Below are 25,597 nucleotides of genomic sequence, written 5' to 3'. Positions count from 1 at the left end.
ATTAGTAACGTCAGAAGAGAACGATGAATATTTACTTATAAGCGCTGAGATCGATACAATTGTTGTGATGGAATGTCGATTTTGGTATAAAATACTATTTCACTAACCAAGAAAAACGAAAGATTTTGTTATTATATTCGTTTTATAAGATAGCAATGACAAGGAAGAGAGACAATCAAAAATTTGGTACCATCAAGATCGATATAGAGAGACTCCTGAAAAGGAGATTCAATTAGGAATGGACAACAACGCGTCATTCAATAGAATTTACACTACTCCAGATCTTTCTTTAGTAATTAAAGACATTGCAGTAACAGACGCTGGTATTTACTTATGCCATGGGGAGGAAGGACAGGAGATGGAGAATAAATTCAACTATAGAATCGAACGTAATAAAAATCTCACTGAATTTATCAACTATCTAGATAGAATTAATATCTAGATATAATTAATTGGACAAACTTATTTGATGATAGCAATTTTCAAAGAACATGGAGTTTCGTATAAAGAACAAGGGAACATAACTGATTGGGAGAAATATCGTGAAATATATTTGGCATCGGTTACCACACGATTTGCCGTGAGATCATCATTAATTCTACTATTCTACTCGATATTAAATGCGAAATATTTATCAAATGTTCACACTCTTCGTGTTTATATATTAAGCGCAATTTGCATTAGGTTTCACAAATGTCTGAGTTGGCTCAAATTCGAGAGGTTGGAATTCTGCTTCAAGTCATTTCAGAATGGGCACCGTGGGGTCCATGCGAACATTGTGTACGTAATCGAGGATATAAGACGAGTGTTGGAAATTGTCAATTAAAACGACAAATAAATGCGGTAAGAAGGACGAATTATATAAGGCTGGAGACGATGACTTACCACATTATTATTACAGACTATTGCCAACAAGAGCGATTCGTCCATAGTTAAGTTTTTTCGAAGATCTCCTTCATTACCCTGCAAGTAAGCAAACTTATTGTTTATATAGAAAAGATAAATTTGAAATATAAACAAATATTTATTCATAATATCACGGGTTTAAGAGCAATTTTACTCGAAGAAGAATTTCCTGCTGTTAGTAGTGCGGTGCGTCATTTGCCGATATTTATTTTAAAGGAGACATGCAAAAAATGTCTCCGCGTGAAAAGAGTAAAAGGTCGCAGATTCAAGTACATTAAACGATTCGTACTGGCAGAAGGAGCTTATCTTACGATCGTTTGTCCCGAGTAATTTAATGTTTGAGCGGAATTGACAAAGTACTGTTTGTAACAAAATTCAAAATTCAAACATCGTAGATCAACTATGGATACGCAAGTATCGTGGAAGAAGGATTCGATTACATTGGAAAGGGGTGTCCGACGATCCTTTCGCAAATTGGATCCAGAAGCTCGCGTGATAGTAGACGCCTTTGGAACGCTTTATCTGATAGGTACTTCAAGTAGAGATAAATTACACATCGTACTTTATGACGTTTCACATTTTTTTATCTACATACTATCAGATGTTTCCACTCACGAAGAAGGAAACTACACGTGCTACATCGATAACGTTAACATGATGCGAGTAAAAGTTATTGTTATACCTAAGGCAAGATTAGTAACCCAAGGTAAAATTAAAACTAAATTGTTCAGTCAGTTATAATGCTTATGTAAAAATTACAATATCTTCTACTTTTTATAGAATTTCTACGTCATCTGGGATATCTAGGCTTCATACTTCTACTTTGCTCGTTTTGTTATTGTAGTGGTCTGGTTTATACATATAGACGAAGAGATAAATTCGACACAGTTGTTCCAAAGAAAGATACAATCGAAAAAGAAGAAGAAGAAGAAGAAGAAGAAACACCATTTATATATTAAGGTTCGTGATTCACGAAGTGACTAATAACAAATAATTGATAAGAATTGTGCGAGCTGTTTACCGACCGAGTTATTATTCTTCGAACAGTTTCTCCTATGGGAGCTTCTTAACAGACGATGACCTTACAGGTAACCAAGTGAAAGGAGGCAGTGGAAGGGACAACTGCATGGAATACGTGTCTGTTTCTCGTAGTCACAGTTTAGTTTCAAAATGGCTGAGTTTGGCCGTTCCTGTTTCCTTATGTCAATTCACGAGTGAGAAATTCAATTAAAAGGAAACGTATTTGCAAACATATTCACGATAGGATGAAGTTAAGGACAGAGGTTTTCGTACTCTCCGTGATTCTTTGTCTGGTTCTGTTTCAAGGCGCAACCGGTGAGTTTCATGCACCACATAGGTCGCATCTATACGTACATACATAGTGGACAATGTCATACTTTCACCGCATACCGAAATAGCTCATCCTTTCCTTGAAGTATGGTGTTTCTTCTTTTTCCTTGATTGAAAACGTATCTATTCATGATTCTCGAAAGCGATTCCAAAGAAACGATCTCGTTAACGTTTGCGGATTCTGTACGAAAGTAAAAGTGTTATTTATAAGTGCTCTATTTTAGGACTTCTGCGAAGATGTGTGAATTGTAGATCAAGAGGAGATCTAGGATCTTGTAAGGATCCTTTCACTATGAACTCGACGGCGATTGAAATGGAAAAAGGTGTCGACACTGTTCCTTGCGCATCTGGTTGGTGCGGCAAAATAATTGAACGACACGGTTTAAATAACGGTAAACATTCGATGGATATACATTTAGATATACATATTGAGAATTGTTTTATAAGGAATATTGTATCGTATAGAATATGGTACCGCCACACAAAGGCTTTGTTTCCAACGTGGACCTGACGATGGCGAGGAACGATGCGCGTTTACCGTGTGGAATTACAAAAAGGTGTATATGTGCCTTTGTTTCGGGGATCTATGCAATGGGACAACGAAATCAAGCATTTCCAATGGTTTGATTCTGATAACGCTTTTCGTTTTACTACGATGGTTCATTTGAATTTGAATCGAATGTATATTATTGTATAAAATGTTCCTTGTATTTGTACATGTCGCGATATCGTCAATTTGCAAGTATAGCCAGTATTGATTTGTTATTAAGCTTAAATGAGCGAGAAATCTGTAAAAATATACTCTAATTTTATTTATAGCTTCGTATTTTATGTATTATAATCATAAGAAACCGAGGTATACATGTTTTATATAACAAATTTCTGTGAAACGTTGTACGGTGATCAGCATAATGTTTTATTGTAATTAATAGCGGTCACGATCATTTGTGTACATTACAATTGCAAGACTGTTGAGTGCGGACTGCATAAAAAGACAAAATGTAATTATTTTTATGTTGAAGAATTTCAAAATAGGAAGCAAAGAAGTTATTATACTAAATAAAGATGGGACACACTTTTCGCTTGATATTAAAAAGACCTTATCTTTTTCTTTTACTAACATGCGACGTCCGTTAGTCAATTCATAAATAAATAACATTACTGTTAATAAATTCCTCTACATTAAGCTTTTCTAGAGAATGGCGAGGTAGGCCTCAAACTTCTCAATATGTGACCATGAAGGCCGTTTCGCCTCCTTTCTTCTTGGTTTTTCAGCAGTGCTCTTTCATGTGGAATATCATCGTAAAATAACTCGCCCTGGCTATAAAGATATTTTACAGCGAGCATTGCTTCCTCACCGGTCAATAGATACGGGTCGTGGTATTCTGAAATATCATTAAAACTAAAACGAATGTCTATCACTTCATTTTTAAAAGCAAACCAATATGTCCTTGAATTCTTCTAGTGTATTCTTGCGTGTCAAATGTATTGCTCACCAAGCCCATTGGAAAAGTCAGGTGTCATATGCCTTGATTCTCGCGAACTGTAACCAAGATCATTGATATCCACTGGTGGAATGAAAACGCCTACCGGCCACAAAGATTCTGCATTTTCCGGTTTTATATATGGCGCAACGTTACCTTTATTGTGTAATCGTTGTCCTGTGAGAACATGCATAATTTATTATAGTATATATCATATTATAAATTAATATTAGACCCTAATTAACGAATATATTCACTTCGTTAAATTATTGGGTTACGTATTATACTCTTATACTTATCAGAGTGGAATATCGTACCAAATTCTGTAGGGTTTCCTGTTGTGCTTCTTCTCCCAATAGAGACGTAAGACGTCTGATCTATCGTCCGATCCCCTGACAGATAGGAATTAATGTTGTTTTGTGATAATGCAAGATTTTTAACGATATAGTACGTAATTACATTTATGAACTAACCATCTGTCGTAATACCGTGCTCATAAATGTGCGGAGGAGAAATAAATTTCACGTGCACTTTTGAGAGCGGCAAAGCTCTGGTTGCTGCAACAGCAACTAAGAAGACCACCACTTTCATCTGTAATTAAAATTCTCGTATGTTCATGCGTTTACCACGAACTTCTCTTTTTAGAATCTGAATTTAAAACGTATTCGAAATTAGTTCCTTGTTTTTTTGCCGCAGAGTAGCAGACATCGTTATATGTATATAACGTATATGCATTTTGAAGGACCCTATTTTACTTTTACTAGTAAACTTGTTCTTCCTATAATAATAATATAAAAGTAGGTCAAGGTATTTGTGGCAAATATTTCTACGCTCTACCAACCCGGATGACCGAAAGAACGAAATGTAAATGTTAAACCGCATTTACGAAACGATGACGCCATCGGTGGGCCCTGCTGAGAGTGAGACAGACAGAACTATGATCTCGCAGGTTCTCCAGTGGTTTCTCTGACAAAAATTAATTGTATACCTCGTCACAGTGCTGCCTAATATAGACAGATAATCTGATGCTTGTAAACGATAATCACAGCCCGTGGATGACGTGTTCGAACATATCTTATTACGGATATGTACAAGATAAGGACGTAAGTAGAGTCTCCGCGGTAGTGATTTGTTTGCAGTCTTGTGTCGTATATCATCGTTATTGTGATATATATCATCGAGTAGTGTTAGGCAAACTACTAGACGCATGGATCGAATGTTGCGGGACTGACTATCATGCGAACCAATGTCCACAGAAATAAACAATTATCCTTCGACACGAATGCTTCATACATCAAACGAGTTTAAAAGAGAATCTGAAAGCGACCATAGAAGCAACATCCTCGACGCGTATCATAATTTGTACGCGTATATGTGTGTATGTGTTTCTTTATATTCGCGTGCTTGTGTTTACCTGTGTGTGTTTGCAGATGTACGCAATAGATGACTGTGAATTGGTTCGCTCATACATGACTCGTACACAGCGCGTCTTGCAAGGGATTACATAGATATCTATTCGCGATTTCGTCACTCTGTTGTACATTCGAATGCGAACGTTCGTAGAAAGTAAACGTCCAAATAGTGTTCATATTTTAAGTGAAACGCTGCTCCATTTCTGCTTTTTATGTCTTATTATAGAAGATCCAATTTATAGGGCTATTTCCTTCTTTCACGAAACGGTTATTCAACGATATTGGCTAACTTGCATATCTATAGCTTTCATCGAGCTTGGTGGTTCGCGAATCAGCGCAACGAATTGTGTCATTGCTTCGGCAAGCGCATCGTCAACGAGTAATTGAAAATCATACTGGTATGTAATATTTACTTTCTATTAATGGAATGCTATTGGTTAACAAGATTTATTAAGAAAAATCCAGAAACACGTATATTATTCCTATTCTGATGTAATACGTAACTATATCGCGATTGAAACTAGATCGTACATTTTCATTACCTTCACATAGAACGAGTGCACTTGTGCTTGACAAGAGCCTTATTCCGCCAAGATAGTAGCAGTTAAAGACATTCGTGTGTTCGACGATGCGTGTCAAACCACCCTTTCGCCTTCCTTCCCGCTCACCTTCACTCGCGAAGTAGAAGTGGCTCCTATTAATTCTGCGCCCATTGTAAGGCAGTGAAACGAAATGCAATAGCTACGATGGAAAATTTTTCACCGCCGATACAAACACTTGTATGCACTGGATGTAATATTTTTTTATAGAAATCCTTAATTACGAAACACTACATATATGTGCTTCCAATGACTCTCCAAAGAAAGAGATACAAACGTAAGAAATAGAAAACGTGAGAGAAAAGAATGAGAAAATGGAAACGAATGTTTTTGTAGAACTATGATGTACATAGAAAGAATGGTTTATCGCCAAGTATTTGCTTTTAGAAAGTACCTGTTACATACAAACACGTAAAGTATTACACATTAGATAATTGCGATGATTGATCGAGTCACGCGAAAGAAAGTGATTAACATTAATCAAGACAATCTTAATGTGTATCTATGCTGTGTCAGCCATAGAAAAACGTTAATTACTTTAATCAACAATCAGTGTTCCATCAATTAATCCAGTCAAGTGTTACGTCCAATTAAATGTAGAAGCAATGAACAATGGAAACCCGGAACCTTCGCTTTACTGTATGAAAACATCTACCACTGGTGCATATACCGCTCTCTGGCACGATTTTATTTATACTTTTAATTGCAGTAGTCAAGTTTCGTAGAATTTCGTGATAAAATTTCTACACAGGGTCATGTTATAAATATGCATAAAAAACCGAAGAAGTATCTGAATAATAAATTGGTAGTCGTTGTAACACTCACCATCGACATTGTGAATAACACTTGCAAAATATCGACCACTGACGTTCGGTTTCGTTCCGCTTGTTAAGTTGCTTACACACTGGTGAACACCCGCGTGAAAACGTAATTCCGAAACGATTTGTCTAGTGTCTTCTAAACACGACCAGGAACTGTTCCAGTTTAAATGTCTCGGGAGAATGTCGCGCGTGGTTCCAGCATCCCCCTTCTTGTTACGTACCCCACCTGACCAGAAACCCAGTTGCGAAGGTTCGTAAGGACTCGCACGGGGATACGGTAGAACTTTCATTTCGGTGAACGCGATGCAACCATCCTGTATACGTTTTGAAGGTGCCGCGCGCAAGGATGACCAATGTGTGCGCTTCATTGTATGCGCAAGAGTGCGTTCCTTCGGCGCGTTATACGCGGTTGCGTCACTGCTACTACGAAATTGTCAAAAAAGGAAGAAATTTGATCTTTTAACGGCGAACTGTTGTTACATATAAGGCATATCTGTGAACGTATCAATGTGATTCTTTCAACTGAAATCATAAATTTGCAACTACTTGGACTTTTTATTATATGTAATCGAATGATATACTGGTGTTTATGAAGTTGGAGATCATATCTAAAATATACGTAAGTTTTTAATACTCTATTACACGTATAATTACACGAATTTGAAATGATTTAGTCTGTTAATAGTTATACGCTTTAGTCGGTGATTTTTAAAATTTCTTTATGAAAAAGGTATGATGTCTAGATTTTGCGTTTTAAATAATTAAAGTACTTTCTAAGATTTCATGTTTATATATCATTCTTCTATCGTATCTAAGTTTTTATAATATTGAGTTAATACGTAAAAATAAATAATTAGGGTTATTTGAAAACAAAATTATATTGCATCCTCTCATTTGCTAAATTCGCGCTATTTTTAAGTTTTGATATCATGGCGGTATAATACACACTATGTAAGAATAATAAGTGTAACAGTAATAACTCTATCAGCACAGTAATAAAACTATCTTTATTTATTTTTTTATATGACTGTTACGTAATTGTAATTATTATGCGACATTTTGACTTACTTTGAATAATCATATTGAAATTTGCGCCAAAGAGACATAACCTTAATACTGTGTACCATTTATTGTTCGATCAAAACTCTGTTTGGATGTTTATAAGATAGAACATGACATGTTACAAAAGTTCTATCTTCTTATATTAAATGGTGTATGATGTGTTATTTAAAACTTTATAGAATTGTAAATAATGAAGAGTACAAGATAATATAACTGTAAAATATGTGTGAATTTTACATGGTTTGAGTAGGTTAGATTTCTATATAGATATATTATATTTCACTTTTTATTAGAAGGGATGTTTGCAATTACAGCAAATTGTAATAAACTTGCTTTATTAGTATATCGTTAACATAGCTTTATTAGTATTTAAGAAAGTACAGAGAATGGTTTTTCTATCTCAATTTTATGGAACTTTTGTGAAACATAAGATAACGCAAAGTATTCGTATCAGTTTCATTAAATTCAACTAAAATATTGGTCATTAGAATAAAAATCATTATTATAGATACAAAGTTTTATTTCTGAGGTTCAATTGCATGTACATTTTTTTTACAGATATCATTTTAAATCACAGATTGTTATGAAAGTGGTTCATTATCATTTAATAACGGTAATACTATTTAAGGAACTAAAGGCATTACTTTATTCTACACTATTCATTTTACGAATGTCCAGTTTGCTTAGATCGTTTGGTGTAATTTATTTTAAGATATCAACTATGTATCTTTACAAGAGTATCGTAGCAAGTTTTTATAAAATACATTATATATATTATTTTGATACTATCGAATATTATTCTGTATCGATCGCTTATTTTATTATTTCTGACTCTAAAATATCAAAACATTGTTGCAATCTATGCAACATTAAAGATATCCAATGTATAACAATACAACATTAAAAATATCCAATGTATAACATATACATCGTGACTTTCTTGTTCTACTAAAAAGATTATTCAAATTTCTGATATCGATAAAATATTTTGAACTAATAAGTTTATAATTAGAAAGCATTATCTATTTTAGATCTCTGCAGATTGCAAATATAATTTCTATTTTAAAAAGATATACACCATTGTATAAATAAAATTCTGTTAGTATTCAGTTGTCCCAAAAGTTTCTTTCTTTTTATAAGGAAATGCTAGATGCACAATATTTTTTGTTTTGTATTATATTACTGAATTATGTATCCATTTTGTTCTATTGGAACAAAATCCAGAATCAATAAAACAAGATGGACCATACATATTGGTACAAAATCCAGATTCGGTATAATTATTTCCTTCTAAAATGAAAGAAACTTTTGGGACAACCTAATATATAATTTTTCTACAATTATCGATCAGCGTTAAAATACTGACTAGGTCTTCTGCTTATACATATTTATTATAATTACATTGAAAGTACAATGCACATATATCTAAAATACTTTAAATTCTGCTGCCTCATACGATTAAGTATAATTAAAAACTTACAGAAAAGTTATATATATCTAGTGACTGTAAGTAATCGTCAGTCGATACGTATAACAGGCAGCGTTTTATTTTTTTATTTATTTCGTCTAATTGAGACTGTATCATCATTAGATCATAATAAATTAAACGATGATGGATCACTTTGCTCGATTCAGTTATATTAGAATCAGTGTCATTGTACTTTTTCTTCCTATTCGTGTATCTATTTTAAGAATAGTGACGTATTCCTTTAATCTATTATGTTCAGCGTGTAATAACTAATTAACGCGAGTAACGTACCATTAAGAACGTCCCTTAATGGAGGGAAACAATCCTACTGTTTTATCCGTTTCAGATCAATCAGATCGTTCCGTAATAACGTATTGTACCCGTTTTCACGAAATACTCACTCTCTTAATTAATCTTCGTCTCCTACTGTCTCGTTCATTCGTACACCATTACATCGACGTGATTTGACGCCGTTCAAATTATATGACATCTTCCAAGAAAAAATTGACACGCAATAAGAATTGCTTGTCAATCTCGTTACTTTAACCAGTCTTTTATTTTCCGTACTCTTGGTGTATACTTATGAGGAACCAAAACGCTATTGCTAAGAATACTGTTCCCGAGAGATCGCCCAATGCCGTTAAATATGGAATGGCTGAATTGTCCGGGTCGATTTTGTGTTGCCACATAGCGTGAATAATGATATGCGCCACGTAGAGCAACAGCATGACCTGTGAAACAAAAATCGTGAATATTTTTTCCCATGATACAAACCTTTCACTTTTTCATTAGTACACTCGAATCAACAGGCATTATATACTCACTTGAAGAACGGCCATGACGATGTAAGAAAGCACAAAGCATATATGTAACGTGGACGTTCCCTTTGTGATATAATCGGCGACAAAAATAAAAATTATTTCACCGAAAATCGCCATGCAAATGAGTATTCTGGCTGTTTTCGCGTACAGCGCTAAAGAACAAGAATTGCATAATCATCGAGCTGCGAAAAAGCATGTAACAGCGTAACATTAATTATTGTTGCATCACTTACAGCCTCTAAAGAGCGCTTTCCACGGACTGATGAAAATTTTCGAGTGTGGCGGTAAAATTCCCATAATCGTTGTCTGGTGTAATGTAGTTGAGATTCGAGATGCTTGCACAGAGACTAAATTACCACCAATTCCGTTTATGATTGGTTGAAAGATCACGAATCCATCGAACGAGTCAACAACTTGATCAAGAACCAAACCGCCAAATCTAAATTAGAACGTAAAATTGAAAGAGTAGAACGATAGAATCGTGCAACGATGTATCGCGTTATTTATTTATTATTAATACTTAAGAATTAGTCAAAATTTATTAACGGCGATTGAAAGTGATACGAACCCACTGATAAACAAGGCCGATAAAACAGGAAGCCATCCAGATGTTAAAACATTTCTAGTGTATTTATTCTTAAGAACCACATAGATCCAAAACGGTAAAATTAAAAAGTAACAGCCAAGTATAACGTATAAGATCCATGGTTCTGGCGTCATTCTGTCGAACAATTTTGATGCTACCGCTGATAGAACGCTAATTGATACGACGTCTCCAAAGGACGCAGCCAAAGGCGTAGCTAAATTGTCGGGGTTCATTTTGCATCGATATGAAATCATGATAACGGCGATCATTACGAAATCTATAAGAAAAGAAACATTAATTAAATAAACATTAAGCGTGAACTTGCATTTTTTACGGTATAGCATAGTAACGTAATGTAATGAATCAACAAATTACGTTCGCAAACTTGAAATATATATCATAAATAGGAATTTGATCTACGATCAATTATAATAATTTTACCTAGAATAAAGCAAGTGCTCGTGGCAGTACAGACGCTAGCTGTGGCTAATAATAGGCAATTGTTCCATTTGAAAGTGTACTCGCCGCCTTCCGTTATAGCGTTGACTGTGATCGCGAAGATCGATACCAAAACAGCCGCGACGATCGCCTGTATCTGTACCAATGCGATATTACCAACAATTATTTTCATGATTTCTCGAAACTCGTGCATGTTACCCAAATTGGCTTGCGTGGATATCCGCGAGGCTAAGCACATATCAAGATTGCCTTTCAGGCCCAATAGCGAAGGGATTAGAATGAACAATTGAGAAATGGCGGTGAATACTGGCCAGTCCTAAAACAGAGACGATATTTAATTAAAGAGGATTACGTTCCTCGGGATATTCTTGCAAATGGAACGCAACCAAGAATGTAAATTACGTTTCAAGAATTTCTACATTAGTAAATGCCGATAAAATCTTGCATCGTGAATGTTTGTACCAAAGGGGTTGGGTTGAGATTGTTAGAGAGTAGGAATTAAGACAAGATAAAATGCAAAGGCGTGATAAATAAAAAAAGAGTACTACCACGTGTTTTAACATTATCTTCAGATAATAAGAGTAAAGTGTATGATCGATAAGAAAAAGTCGCGTTCGAAAAAATACGTGATTTATTCCATTACTACGATTACTACGATCAAACTTAGATTCGTTATCTATACGAGATAATCGAATTTGAGACGACGACCTGCTTCTAGCATTTATTAATATTAGAAGAAACGTACCTTGACTTGGTTAAGCACCAGGCCCGCGCCGATCGTACCTATCCCAGCGATGAAAAATGGAACAGCGACTTGGAAGGTGGTCTGATACCATTTCTCGTTTCTGTATGGTCTGTTACCAAAGCCGCCCGTGTTATCACGGAAGTCAGGATCAGGATCTGAATTTGCGACGGAAGAGATGGTCACTACGGAACTTCCACTTGAAATTGTTCCACCACCGAGATTGGATAGTGACATGCCCGTTTTGTTCTTTTGGCCGTTAGGATTTTTCAGACCCGCTATCGAGAAATCAATACATCTCACACTGAACCGTACGACGTTTCAAAGACATTTAATCATTCGTTGGAATGTTATCGCGAATTACTGAATGATGTACATGTATAGCTTTAGTCACAGCACAGTTCCGATATTTGACATTTGTTACGAATTCTTAAAGGTTTATTGATATAAATTCACGATGTCGTCAATGGTACGTAAATCGCGAAATGCGTCGTTACTGCTTCAATGCTCTCACGAAACTCATCTTTTTATTTCGTGCAAGCAGACAAGAAATAACGAATAAGGTTATCACGGTAGAACGATTGCCGTTACTTATAAATCAATTTACGACACCGATACAACATATCCTTTATTGCATTGTACTCCCGTAGGCAATACGATACGGTGAATACTTTGATCGACTAAGCGATTGTTTTATCAATACGATTGCAGCTAATTAACATAACGGATTTTCATTAATATCAATCTAAAGAATGTGTCCGCGCAAAGTTATGTTTCGATCTTTATGTTCCCTCGATTCTCCGACATGTCCGTTTTGCCGTTTGTTCAATGGAATTGAATTCGAAACAAATGAACTTTTGTGTTATCATCGCCGGTAACAACATTCGTGATGCGTTCTATCGTAAAGCGCGCCAATTTCTAATTAGAAGGTACAAATGTCTATAAAAGTTGTACGGCTCGTGACCTTTTGAACGTAATATTTTAAGCATTCGAACGTACAATAACAGATATAACTGTTAAATCGTCATTGATTTTCTTTCTACATTTTCTTTATGTCAATATTGTAAGTATCACAATAAGTATATAAATTCTTACCTGCCACTTTCTTCACGATATCAGGTTCTGCTTTAATATCGGTCGATGTGTTTAGCTTGTTGTCAATAGCTTTTTCTACACTGTCGAAATCTAACGCATAGTTATCCTTGCCGTTTGACATGTTGTCTGGTTCTATAGTAAGCACGTGATCCTTAACTCCCCTGTCATTAGGTTTGTTTACTAGATGCTCATTACGATCCGTGCAATCGTTTAACTTTATAACAGTCATGTTTGACAGTGCCGGTTCAGTCGACGAGTCCGGAAAATCGACCATATCTGGAATATATTTCATGATCAACGCTTAAAGGAATCATTCGTATACTTATGGAACGTAAGTTTAAATAAACATACATTATGTTTGCGTATTAGACATTGACTGTTTAGCCGCAGACAATATATCTATTGAACGAATAAATAATTTCGCATAGAATTCATTTTGACACGTACCGAATTCGGCGTTGGCGGACAATCTTGTAGTATCTTCCACGAGATTGGCAAAGTGCAGGATCGACTTGTGATACTTTCACGTCAGATCTGCCTATCTCGGTCAGTCTTGATCTTTAAAATGTAAAAATAAATATGACTTACTATTAACACGAATAGAATGTCGAATTCGTTCCAAAGAAATTAATTAATTTTCATCGTGTTGCAAAATTGACGCATTAAAGCTTATCGATCTCACCGTTAATCGTAAATTTCATTAAGCAATAAGATACTATATGACCGATATTGATCAAAGAGTTGTTCGTTAACTGATAATATACGAGGATATTCATGAACTGATAGTTACGTCTTGCTACTCTCTTAAGTCGTTGCTCTTGGTCTAGACGTTTTGATAGCATATGAAACTTAATATACGAGATCAGCATAGTATCATTAACGACACGAGGAACTTAGTTCTTGTATTACTATTAATCTAAGTCCACGTGTCGTAGGATTTAAATTACATGCGTACAAAAATGCTGAAAACAGCCGTTTACAGTATTTCTCTAGAATCTATGTAGAGGGCACCCTTTTTTGTGAAACCTTACGAACACTTATTACTAGAGGTAGTGAAAATTAATAAGAGACTTATGTTTACAGAAGCATATTTCATACCAATTACATGTAATCAGGGCGCTATGCCGTATACACGATACTATTGATATCTCGATAAAAATGTCTACATCTTATTTTTAGAAACGATAATTTATCATTAAAGCTGGATATAGATACTTGGTAAAATACACATTTTTTAAATTACAATTTAAAACATTGTGTGTCGCTATCAGTTCATGCTAAATTACCGTTTTTTTTTTTTTTATGTTCGACGCGTGTAATGTTATGCTACCATGCTGATTGTTCGCTATCATGGAAACTAAACGATATTGCCAACAGAAAGATAGGAGAAAGATAGAGAATATGTATTGAGGCTTGGCAAAATGAAACAAACAAGAAAAAAAAAGGAAAAGAACGAATAAACTCTTATCTTGATTTAACACTTACGTAGTAACGATGTATTGAGGAATTTGCGCCAGCGTGTCCACGTTTCCTTGAAAAGTGTTTATTGTTCTTTGATACTCGATTAACCTTGCCACTTCTGATTGTTCACTGCTCGATCTCGTTGTTGAACTCGCGTGTGATTTTGTATGGGACTCTTCTTGATCCGTGCTACGTGAGCCGAAATAAAAAGTTGCCTTCGTCGTGTCACGATGGGACACTGTGATCGATGTTCGATCCAGCGTTCTGAGAATTGTACAAGGAAAGGTGCACAAACGTAGAAATCCCGGGGAAAAACGAAATCACGGAATGGGTTTCACACTGTAACTGCACCACCGACACCAGCACTCAACTGTCTCGCTCAAGCGGTCGTAACTGACTGATAAAAGAAGCTTTACTTCATTTGTTGGCACTTCGACCGCTCAAATGCATGGCTGCGATATACTGTTGTCCGGATATACCCACGTGCGCCATCTCGACCGACGGTGGTGGGGAAGCTTATTGTAAATAGATCGTAGGTCGTAAATCATTAATTGATCCGTTATATTACTTGCAAGAAATTCTTGTTTCATCTATGACTCTCAGTCTGCAATGGCGTCTCCTCTCGCATTTCTAATGCAGTTTATTCGCATATATATAATATGCTTGTACGCGTAACGAATGATATAGATTCGAGAAAAACCTTCAATTTAATTAAATGTAGTATTCATGTTAGAAGGCAAAAATAATCATAAGAAGCGTAATCGTATTTTTTAATCGCTTCCGAGCTACTGATCCTTGTAAGATCGAGGTTGCTAACAATTTTATTTGCATTCGTACGTGATCGAGATAAAAGAGCGATTTATCTAAATTATTGCATTCGCGTGCTTCCACTTGTTGCGTCTGTTCTTCGATCATCAGTAAAGATCTCTATCGTAATTCTCTTTTTAATTATTTCTTGTCTAAAGTGATTTAATATGCGAAAATGCTCGAGGCGAGTGATCAATATTGCAAAAAAGTATAATGTTAGGAAGTAGTTTTTTTTTTTTAATGGAAAAATAAACGGGTACGAATATCGTACGATATGTATGAAACGGTCCGAACGTTGAATATCATACTGTTCGAATACCAACGGTCAAAGAAGAAATCGGCAGGTACGCAAAAAATACAAAGAAAGGACACATCCAAACCATTTGGCTGCTGAAGCGAGCAAAATTCTCATGAAAGAAGATTGAAAAGGAAACACGCCATTGGCTTCCCTAAAAGAATAAAATGGTCAAAGTCGAAGACGGTATCCCGTTAGGGATAGCTATAGCTAAAGAAATTTACCAAATGCCCAGTTGGACGAATTGTAAAGTATAATAATAGAAGAAAAGTATCATTAGGAATTTGGAGGGATCAGTATAGGTTGCCATTGTATACCATTAACATACACTATGAACGTTAATTGTCCATACCTGTGGTAAGTATAAATTGTCAATATATACTGACAATGTGAATTGTCGATGTATTTAAATTGTTAATACGTAAATTCTCAATATAAATTGTGAATGTGTGAATTGTTAGTGCAAATTGCCATTAAACAATTGTGAAAATAAATTATTAATGTTATGTCAATACAAACCGGCAATATAAACTGTGAATTTAAATCTACACAATAACACAATATTCGTTATAACTCAGACAATTATAATCGGACAGTTTCCTCTCTTGGGAAATCCCAAATTTCCAGAAAAATTAAAATTTCTTACCTCCTAAGTTATAAGCTTATTGACGAGAAACTCGTTAAGAAGCTAATTTGAATACCCTAAATGCTCGATGGGTCCGCTCTAAAGTAAACATACAGTATAAATGGGCAACACTAAAGGATATGCGCTCACCAGATAGTGGTTAGGTTTTACATTACAATTACAAGATTAGAAGGAATAGATTCCAACCCCACAAAATGACCTTGAGCGTTAATAGCGTTCACAGGTTCACGATATCAACCGATCAGTTGCAACCTGACTGATCATCACCTAGTTGAGAATTCGCAACACATACAATCGATTAAATATTGCGGCGGCTGAGAAGATGTATTCGTCTCCATTTTATAGTATCCTATGGGATGCAAATGCAACTGCACGGATGTAAATCCGTTGGCTTCGCACCATGATCATTTTCGAAGGAATTTCTCAATAATTGGTATTCCGTGCGTGCGGTTACGCGAACCGAATGGGATTACCTTCGTTCTTTTCAATGACGTCATATCCAATGCGATTCGCGAATGAACGGGGAAATACCTAACACGCGACACGGGTTGTCGTGCAACTTTAAGATCTGATAGCTGATGTCAGCAAATGCATGATAATAGTATAGTATTATGCAAATTTCGATAAAAACCACTAACAAACGTAATTATTTTTTAGCAATTAGTCTTCTCTGCATAATTGACAATTTTTATCGTAGAAAATCTGACTATTAGAATCGGCTTCGGACGGATGCAATGCCGTTAAAAGAGAACAAAATTTAAATTGCTTAATTAATTACTTAGTTAGATTAGATCGAAAAATTCATGATGAAGGCTTTCCAACGACTCCGTTAATTTTTCTCGCGAACTTGTTATCATCTAAAGACGTTTCATCTGAATTAACATCGATTCGACTACTACATCGCCGATTCGAGACAACCGTCTGGGTAATATTATTATTTTCCTCACCTTATCCCTCCAGTTTCAGAGTGATTTCATCAGATAGTGAGAAGTATATCTCGGTTCGTGTAGAGTTTATTACTCCTTCAATTTAGAGAATCGCAGATGCACATGACGCAGCGATTTTAATTTCACGCGGTGCGCGGTTGATAATCGACTCCTTTTTCCTAGAAATCACTGTAAATACGCGTATTGACACTTTTTGACGTTGAAACGTCTAGCAACGCGATTTACGAACGTCTTTCGCTAGGTCATATCCGATGTGATACGCGGTCGATTGAAGACTAATTTAACGAGGACAATCATTACAGTCGTTAGCACGAAGTATAGGTCGAATATGTGTGTTTCAAAATATAATTACAGTACAGTTGATTTTACTTTCTATCGAAGGGGTAAGACCGAAGCTGTAAGTCCAATTGTCGTATCGCGCTTGTCTATTCGGTATACAAAGATCAAACAATTATAATTTAAATCGAAATACACGCAGTTAAGTAGATATATAATTTTGAGATTAGATAATTATATTTTCGATTTTGATTACGTTGAAGCATCTAAAAATACAATGAAACTGAATTAGCCCGCGTTCGTCAGATAATGAATTAACTGTTCCGATATCGTCACCGTGAAAAAAACAATAAAATCTTCTACTCGCTGACATTTGGTACTTTTTGCTCATTATAATACTCCAATGTAAACAAGCTTTATAGCATCTTTATTGCCGGTTATAAAACGCGTGAATCCTTTCCACGATTTGTGTGCTATAATCAGCATTATAAAATGCGTTATGCACCGTCTGATTAGCAGCGAATTTCCACGAGCTTAGTATATTTAATATCTTTATTTTCGTTTTTTCTCTCTGTTTGGAACGATACAAATGATACTTCTATTGCATTTATCTTATTGTTAGAGCATTATCACGATGTATTTCTTAGGAATGTGTAAAATAGAGATTTCCGATGTATCTATTGTTTATTGATTTTAAAACAATTTCTTTCTTTTTTATTTTACCGCGTTATGTGTAACAGTTTGTATATAGCGTAGTCACCGTCTTAGATTTCAACGCGAACGTCGTTGAAAATGTATTGTTATTCTCAGTACAATGTTCTTGCTTAAATAACTACGATAAATTGAGGGAAACATTGATTCTCAGAAACGTGAGGAAGTAAAGATGTCCATATTCATTTGTATTCCAAAGAAGTAATTTTAATCTATCCCCATTGCTACCTCTCGTTCTTTTCAAGGAGATTATGTAAAAATACTGATTTTCCTAACAAGATTTTCTAGAAGGATAAAGCTATTTATTACTAAAGATTATATCAACTTACGTGCAATTTAAAATCTCAATTGCCATCGACTTTAAAACGATATCTTCAGAAAGTATTTTTTGTAATATTTGATCATGAGAAAGATACTTACTGACAACCTTCAGTCGACGGTACGTTGAGAGCCTTGTTTGTTACAAGTAACAATAATTGTCATTGATAATAGAGATTACAATAATAAGAAATTTCTGTCGTAAGTATCACGAGAGCACATATGGTAATATAATAAAAATTAAAATAATTGTTACGATTTTCATTGATCTAATGTTCAGTTAAGATATAAACTCGAGTGTCGTGGCGTAAATGATCGCGATATTTAATTTTATCAGTTCCATGAATGATTGTATTTAATTCGTGCTTTATCAAAATCTTTATCGGTGTGTTCTTAATTGGAATATCATTATTTTTTTCTTTTATGTGTGACGCACAAAACATTCGGATGTATAATATCTAAGCTGATATATTCTATAATCTGAAACTATAATTATTTAGTAATTTTGATAAAACGCATGCGATTGCATGAGATAAAAGCGTAAATTTTTTCCAATAAGGATTTCAAGTGAAAAAAATTGAAAGAGGTTTATTGATACGCGGATTGAAAGGGATTTTATTGATTATATGACAAGAGTGGGAAACAGAGAATGAAACGACAGAGTTAATGATTATTAGACTATATTATTGGACGTATCCAACTATTCTTGACTAACAAATAATATTTATCGACGAACAACGAACTTCTATGAACTTACATTGTAATTTTGATTCTCAAATATTTTGATTTTCGCTCCTTCGATTTTTGTACCCTCGGTCGTGTCAGAACAATTGCTAACAACAATTTTAAAGTGAATGTCAAATTTAATTGATGTAATGAAGCTGTTTACGTGTCACGTTATAATCTCTCGAAGGTTTCAGATGATATTTTTCGCTCGATGGTAAAAGCATTCATTGAAAGAAATGTACATACAATAGTTTTTCTGAGATATTGTATACCTAACTTATATAAAAGAGCTTGTATGTGTCTCCGGATGGAATTTGATCAATTTCTGTATGTTTGCATTAGATTGAAAGAATGAAGCTGTGGTTGCACAATACACGTTTTCCATACAGGTCAGGTATACTGGACACGTTGCAAATTGTCTCATTCGATCATTCGACTCGCATTTACTTTGATTCTCTCGCATATACATATTATTCGCAGATATAAATACTCCATAATTTGTATATTTAATTTCTCGTATATTAATATCAATTTTCTTTTTATTCCTCGAAAAGAAAGTCGAAACATAATATAGAGCAAGGTATAAATATTAGAACCTCTATCGTGTAAATATTTATAAATATATGTATTTAGATGAAAGCATTACATTAGGAACATTCGGTTTGCTGTATTCTAACGTTACGTTACAGCTCTCGTTACGCTTAAAATTATGGATCTCTTGTCTTTTTCTTTTTTTTCTTTTTTCGTCTTTTAAAGAATCGGTAGTTCTCTTTGCTCGATAAAACATTCTATTGCGTAAAAAAGATATTCTTATATATCGTGAAAAAGTCTTGTATCTTCGCCGTATTGAGGAAGGTCTACTCTCTCTCTCTCTCTCTCTCTCTTTCTCTCTTTCTTTCTCTCTTTCTCTCTTTCTCTCTCTCTTTTTCTCTTTTATTTGCAAAAATAATAATTTTGTATATTTTGGATTTTCCCAAAAAAATATTTTGTTGCGAGTATGTTCTTAACTTGTTTAACTTTATTTATCTCTATCTTTTATCTTTTTTTCTGTTCGTTTCGTTGGTAATGACTAAGTAGCCGGCTTAAAAATTACTGATCATATCAGACGAATGTAATAGTCTTCCGTTTTAATGTTCCTTGTCACAGTTGTTCGTAATTAACATACTGGTCTGTATATAATTAGACAAAATGACGTCGAATTCTTGCGATGATCGTTCGTTATGCATACACACACATAATCTGCGCACCTTTTGTCCGTAGATATACGCATATATTTTAGTAATTCGTCATTGAAACAGTATTCACTTGTACTTGTGGTTCACCGAATAGATACATTCATTTTAATTACACTATTTCACCATTATCCGCTAAGAGAGAAACAACTAGGGGACCCTGAATTGTGGTACTTATCGATTGAATATTTTCTTAAATACTTATCGCGATTGGATAGTAGCTCCACGAATCGCCGTTTTACATTTAACAACTAATTTTGATTTTTGTCTCAGTGACTTATCCTACTATCCATGTTACGTATTACGATATCCTTATCAGCTAGATATAATTTTGCCGCTTAACGGTATTGCTTAACTTTATAGTTTACACAGTTCGCACAATTCACACACGTACATACATACATGTTTTGTTGTTTAGAGAGACGTAAAAACAGAATTTCTAAATGTGTGTACATATAATCACACCGCTGATCTAGAGTCTTGTGACATGGTCATTCCTTCCAATTAACATTAACGCGTGGTGTAACTTCGATTAAGTAAAGCTTAACTTAGGAACGTACGTTTATATAACACTATAATAGGAACTTAATAAGTTGTCTTGTATCACGTTACCACATCATATCATTTCCGTGCGAAACGTTTTCATCAGTGATATTTACAAGTTATCTAAGTATCTCTCGAGCGCCGAATTTTTGCGCGTCGATAACCTATTCTTTTTGCTCCTCCACCCATGGAATACGACAGTCGTGTCGCTTGTTTCAGTCAAAAAACATGAATAATTAGTTGTTATGTCAGTTACGAGTAATTGTAGAATATGTTGTGTCATGCACATATTTCTGTGCGTTCGGAAATTTTTGTAGCGCTTGCGTAATATTTTCAACCGAAGAAGTATTATTGTCAGGTATTTTTCCAAGTTTACATAAGAGGAAACTTAAGTTTACTAGATCCTCGTATATGTATGTACACAATATATAAAATACAGTCGTTTCGAAGGTGGTTTGGCTGGAATGAAATGGTGAGGAGTAATAGTGTAAACTTAATGCGTTTCGTGATCAATGCTAGAAATATCGGTGACTAAAGTATAAACCTTGTACCAAGAAAATTAAAATAAAAAACGAACAAGTAAGCTTTCGTTCGTATTCCTTAAATTCCGAATAATATACCGTTGCAAGTGTATAAAATTTGTATGAAAAATTCTGATTGGTCGTTTTCACTATTATGATAGTTCTAGTGCTAGAATTAATCACCTATCGGTTTCAACCAGGTGCCACTCCGCGTAACAAACTTTCAAACAAAAATATCAAGTACGAGCTCGCGCGTTATATTTTACCACCACACGTCTTTCGGTATTTGTATTTTGTACCCTTTCACGTTTCTTGGACCAAAATTTAATTTACGACTTTGCTTGCACCTTTGTGCTTCTCGTTTACGCCGGATTTCATTAAAGCATGGAAAAAAAGAGGTGCGGAAAAGTGAAAGGCACGTGTCGTTTAAAAGGGGTGCACGTGAGACGGTTCACCCTTCCGGTCGGTGGAGCCCATTCACAATGGCTATGTTAATTCCTCGCGTTTTTTCCGATATCGACCCTAATTTCACGATTTCGATGCGTTCTACAAACTTTTCCTTTTTTTCCCCATCATTCTTGTTGTTCGAACCCTTGGTCGTGCGCGCGGTATTCCTCGGAACAGTGGCACGTTCCCATCTGTCGTCGTGGTCGTTCGTCGACAGGTCGTCGGAAAGAAAACAGGGGAGTGGCGGGTCGGTTACAATGGAGTTCGGAAACGGGCTCGTGTTAAGCCATGAGAGCGGCGGAGGGACGAAATCTTATAAAAGATTTCCAAAATATTGTGTAAATCGGCTGGGGTGTGTGCCAGCTGAAAATTTGGGGTGAAATTCGTCGAAACGGTAAGCGTATGCCATGGCGCGCAGCCGGCACGCTTTACGCGCCACAACGCTGCTAAACAAATAAAGGGTTGTGCGCCTTTTCCGCGGCCCCTTTTTAAAACTCCGAAAACCGACCGTCGAACAATGGCGATATTTTCACCCCGTTCGGCCAAGTTTTTCTCGAATCGCGGATTTTTCTGGATATTCCCCACGGAAATCGTTGAACCGGAAAAAAGGGTATATACGTGTATGTACGTACGTGTATATGTGTGTACATATATGATTCGTAAAAAAAAAAAAAGGAAAAAAGAGAGAAAGGAAAAGCGATCGTGTATTTGTCGCGCGGAGAAAAACGAGGGTGAGTTCGATGAAAGGATTCCACGAATTTCAGTCTTTTTATTTTACGCGCACTCGAATTTTTTGTTCAATGTTACGCGATTCTGGCAACGGTATTGTAAGGCAACCGACACCGATATTTCATTCCTCCGTAGCACGGTTTTCAAGGGAAGCTATCTTGATACGAGATTCGTTCATTGTGCTGCTTTGGCTACATTTCATATATTCGTCCAATGCGATGTCACGCGTTTACGTTCGAACGCGTACTCGCGATTTCGATGAAAATCGTGTCAATAGACAAACTACTAGGCTCTGTTTTTAATACTCCCGATAAAAAAGTTACGCATATCCTAGGACATTCTTCGAAGAAAAAAAAAAAAAAGGCTAAATGACAAAGAACGTCGTTGAGATTCTACCGTACTCTGATTTGTGTCGAAATTTGTCTACGATGAGTGTCCTTCTCTTCGGCGGTGACACTCTCATTCGTAAGATCGAACAATAGGGTTTCACGAAATTCGCTACGTAGCGAAATATTTCGTCGACCCTCATCTCGGCACGTGGATTCTTTTGATCGTCGAAGACGGCGGTCACGATTGTGTGTGGTAGTGTCCGTGGTGGCGAAATTATTACAGGGGGATGAAATTTCCAAGTTGTTGGACGATAGGGGAAAGAAAGTGAACGGCGGAGCCAAGGAAGAAGAGACGAAAGGGGCGAGTGTATCGAGAGGAGGGGAGTGGGTTCGAGAAGGGAGAGGCTTTGATAATTGCAATTCACTTCCTTGTCAGGGTATAAGCAGCGTTGCGGTTGTGGTAGTTGATGAGTAGGAGAAACGGGGTGGACCAGGGAAGAGGAAGGGATGTGTACGGTTCGATACCTTTCTTAAATTTACCACGAACTTTGAGACGCGACCACCGCTACTATCACCACTATCGCTGCTGCCTTCGTAAATAATTGACGGGGGAACAAAGGCAAAGATCCCGATTATTTTATCCTATGTAGGGTGAAAGGAAGCAAGTCGATAAACGAAACATCGGCCGCATTCGAAGCTTTCCTATATCGGTGCACTTCGCCTTCTTATTGAAATGTCAGTATTATTCTCTTAACACTCTGACATGCTATCGCATTGCGTGTACTATTACCTCGCGCACAATTTTGCAAGGTGAATCTGTAAATGGAAAATATGACAACGCCTGAGAAAATAAAAAAACGTCGTTTCATGTTTGCCCTTGCAATGCTTGAAAAACACAACATATTGACGTGTTAAAAAAAGAAATATACATATATATATATATGTATTTATAGGTACGTTCTATCTTGAAAAGATTTATTGTCGTTGGATTCTTAGAGAACGAAATAAAGAGAGATTTATTTCATCTTTTTATGGTTTTGTTATTTTCTTGTCTACTTGATTTATTTTTTGACTCTCATTCGTCTCTATTTTAAAAAAGCCAATTTCCTCGTATGGTTTCTTTTCATCGAGGCTGGTTAAGGTTGTTATCGATAATTAATATCCCAAGGCGAACGATAATGAAAAATTGGCGGTTCTTTTGTCTATAGGAGGGAATGTAATTCCCCTCCATATATATTTCCCCGTTTTCGGAGCTCTTGGAAACCGCAAGATGTTATTGATTTTTATACATATCCCCAGTGGGTGTGGGTGGGTAGACGTCCAATTTTCGGTGTGTACGTACGTTTGTGTGTTTACGTACGAGAGTAGGGGCTAGCTGTGTGTCATTTACTCATTGGTGGTCGTTGGTTCGAGAGAGATAGAAACTGTTGCCTTCCGCCTTCCCTTTTCAAACCGTTGACTCCGGCCATCAACCAAAAAGAAAACTCCGATATAGCGCAAGCGTTTCACGTCTTTGGATCGTGCTCTCCCTCTCGCTGAAAATTGACCAACCCGCTTTTCCTTTCGTTTGCCCATAAAATATTATCCCTCGCTACGCTCACGAAGAATCATCGAGAAAGGGAAACTCCTTCTTTCTTCTCTTTCCCTCCGTCTCACTTCGCGTTTCCACCCCTCTTCTTCTTTCCAATTTCTCTCCCCAATTCTACGTTGCTGCGAGTGTGATGAAAAAAAAAAAAAAAAATTGTACTGGAAAGGAAACCGGATACGGTCATGTTTGACTTATACTTTTTGTTCGATAAAACGACAAAAGTGCGGAACACGCGAGCAATTTGTCACATTTAATTTGTCAGGGCACCCTTTCGCATCGCGTTGAAAAACTCGTAGGAGTGGCACCTTTTAAAACGCGGAGCAGCGAAATTGATCGATCTGACGTACATTGACGTTTGAGTAAATTGAATTATACAAGTTGATGTCGTGCAACGGCAAAACGGTAAAACTTTAATGGGAACGTAAAAGCGGTTGGTTTCAAGTAACTATATAAATAAGAAACGGAAGGAAACGAAAATCATATAAAACAGAACTTAAAGAAATGAAAAATACTTTATTTATGCACACCGTTATGATCGTACGTGTATAAATTATAATAAATAAATTCAAATAAATATATAAAATAATACAAAATGAGAAACAACAAAGGAAGAACTTCCTTATTTCGCAACCTTATATAAAAATATACGATCGATCTTGTATATCAATAAACCATTCAAGGTTAGTTATATCGTGTGTATTCATATTATATATTTATATGTATATGATTCTTCGACTGTGTCGTGTGACTAGAACAGTTTTTGGGAATTGTAAATTCTGTCGAAAATGACTAGACGGGCTAAAAATAATTTCTCTAGACGCGCAGAACACTTTATATGAAACGATACGCTTATTAAACACGTATGATCATATAATAGTATAATACAGATCATATATATAAATATAAATATATATATATATTCATTTATATATTTATATATATATATATTTATATCATCTTTTTCGTTTAAGTACGAAACGCGCTTAGCCTATGACGTACTTACTTAATTTTTCAGTATATATAATCAATATATATATTATATATTATATATACATATATATTAAATATATTTCGAGTTTCTATCATTTTGATTTAAACGGGTAAAATTTGATTTTGCGCTCAATTACGTTAGTCAAGGCAATACTCGTTTTAGGACACGCCGCTTGCAGTGAAATTTCATGATCCCCGGTGGCTAGGATCGTCATGATTTTCTTTC

At 35.6% G+C, this 25,597-nt stretch overlaps 4 protein-coding genes and 1 long non-coding RNA gene across 12 annotated transcripts in view; 3 read left to right on the top strand and 2 right to left on the bottom strand.

Moving 5' to 3' along the window:
* The first annotated feature begins 154 nt into the window (after positions 1-154).
* On the top strand, positions 155-2,131 carry LOC139988853 (uncharacterized). The gene is made up of 9 exons (XM_072006640.1): positions 155-389; positions 477-580; positions 685-843; positions 902-969; positions 1,050-1,232; positions 1,302-1,435; positions 1,508-1,612; positions 1,687-1,866; positions 1,995-2,131. Exons 1-8 carry the CDS (start codon positions 239-241, stop codon positions 1,863-1,865), a joined length of 1,083 nt encoding a protein of 360 aa, XP_071862741.1. The 5' UTR covers positions 155-238; the 3' UTR covers position 1,866; positions 1,995-2,131.
* Positions 2,029-3,074, top strand: Rtv (QVR superfamily protein rtv). Its single transcript, XM_072006636.1, has 3 exons — positions 2,029-2,241; positions 2,481-2,648; positions 2,722-3,074. Exons 1-3 carry the CDS (start codon positions 2,172-2,174, stop codon positions 2,922-2,924), a joined length of 441 nt encoding a protein of 146 aa, XP_071862737.1. The 5' UTR covers positions 2,029-2,171; the 3' UTR covers positions 2,925-3,074.
* On the bottom strand, positions 3,048-6,714 carry LOC139988848 (uncharacterized). 4 transcript variants are annotated; one of them, XM_072006629.1, is made up of 5 exons: positions 6,577-6,714; positions 4,214-4,331; positions 4,058-4,132; positions 3,753-3,917; positions 3,048-3,641 (listed from the first exon to the last, which is right to left on the bottom strand). In XM_072006629.1, the coding sequence occupies exons 1-5, from the start codon at positions 6,583-6,585 to the stop codon at positions 3,439-3,441; spliced, it is 570 nt and encodes a 189-aa protein (XP_071862730.1). In that variant the 5' UTR covers positions 6,586-6,714; the 3' UTR covers positions 3,048-3,438. The 4 variants fall into 4 exon arrangements, with proteins under 4 accessions (XP_071862730.1, XP_071862733.1, XP_071862731.1 ...); XM_072006632.1 differs by having other exon boundaries at positions 4,214-4,388; positions 6,577-6,703; XM_072006630.1 differs by lacking the exon at positions 6,577-6,714 and adding an exon at positions 5,695-5,820.
* The window catches only part of LOC139988854 (uncharacterized), a 37,468-nt gene continuing 16,779 nt past the window's right edge, over positions 4,909-25,597 (top strand). The window contains exons 1-2 of one of the 4 annotated variants that reach the window (XR_011800224.1): positions 4,909-5,550; positions 5,705-7,191. This is a non-coding gene — a long non-coding RNA (uncharacterized lncRNA). The remainder of the gene's footprint in view (positions 5,551-5,704; positions 7,192-25,597) is intronic. The other 3 variants (XR_011800222.1, XR_011800221.1, XR_011800223.1) reach the window with 3 other exon arrangements.
* Positions 9,007-15,241, bottom strand: LOC139988749 (solute carrier family 41 member 3). Of its 2 annotated transcripts, none has more exons than XM_072006470.1 (9): positions 14,291-15,241; positions 13,253-13,363; positions 12,806-13,081; positions 11,714-11,868; positions 10,951-11,284; positions 10,492-10,786; positions 10,157-10,362; positions 9,927-10,075; positions 9,007-9,833 (listed from the first exon to the last, which is right to left on the bottom strand). In XM_072006470.1, the coding sequence occupies exons 3-9, from the start codon at positions 13,077-13,079 to the stop codon at positions 9,657-9,659; spliced, it is 1,590 nt and encodes a 529-aa protein (XP_071862571.1). In that variant the 5' UTR covers positions 13,080-13,081; positions 13,253-13,363; positions 14,291-15,241; the 3' UTR covers positions 9,007-9,656. The 2 variants fall into 2 exon arrangements, with proteins under 2 accessions (XP_071862571.1, XP_071862570.1); XM_072006469.1 differs by having other exon boundaries at positions 11,714-11,988; positions 14,291-15,240.

This window comes from Bombus fervidus, chromosome 7 (assembly GCF_041682495.2).
Source record: "Bombus fervidus isolate BK054 chromosome 7, iyBomFerv1, whole genome shotgun sequence".
Lineage (NCBI taxonomy): Eukaryota > Metazoa > Arthropoda > Insecta > Hymenoptera > Apidae > Bombus > Bombus fervidus.
The sequence above is the reverse complement of the archived record's forward strand: the minus strand, read 5'-3'. Positions and strand labels throughout refer to the sequence as shown.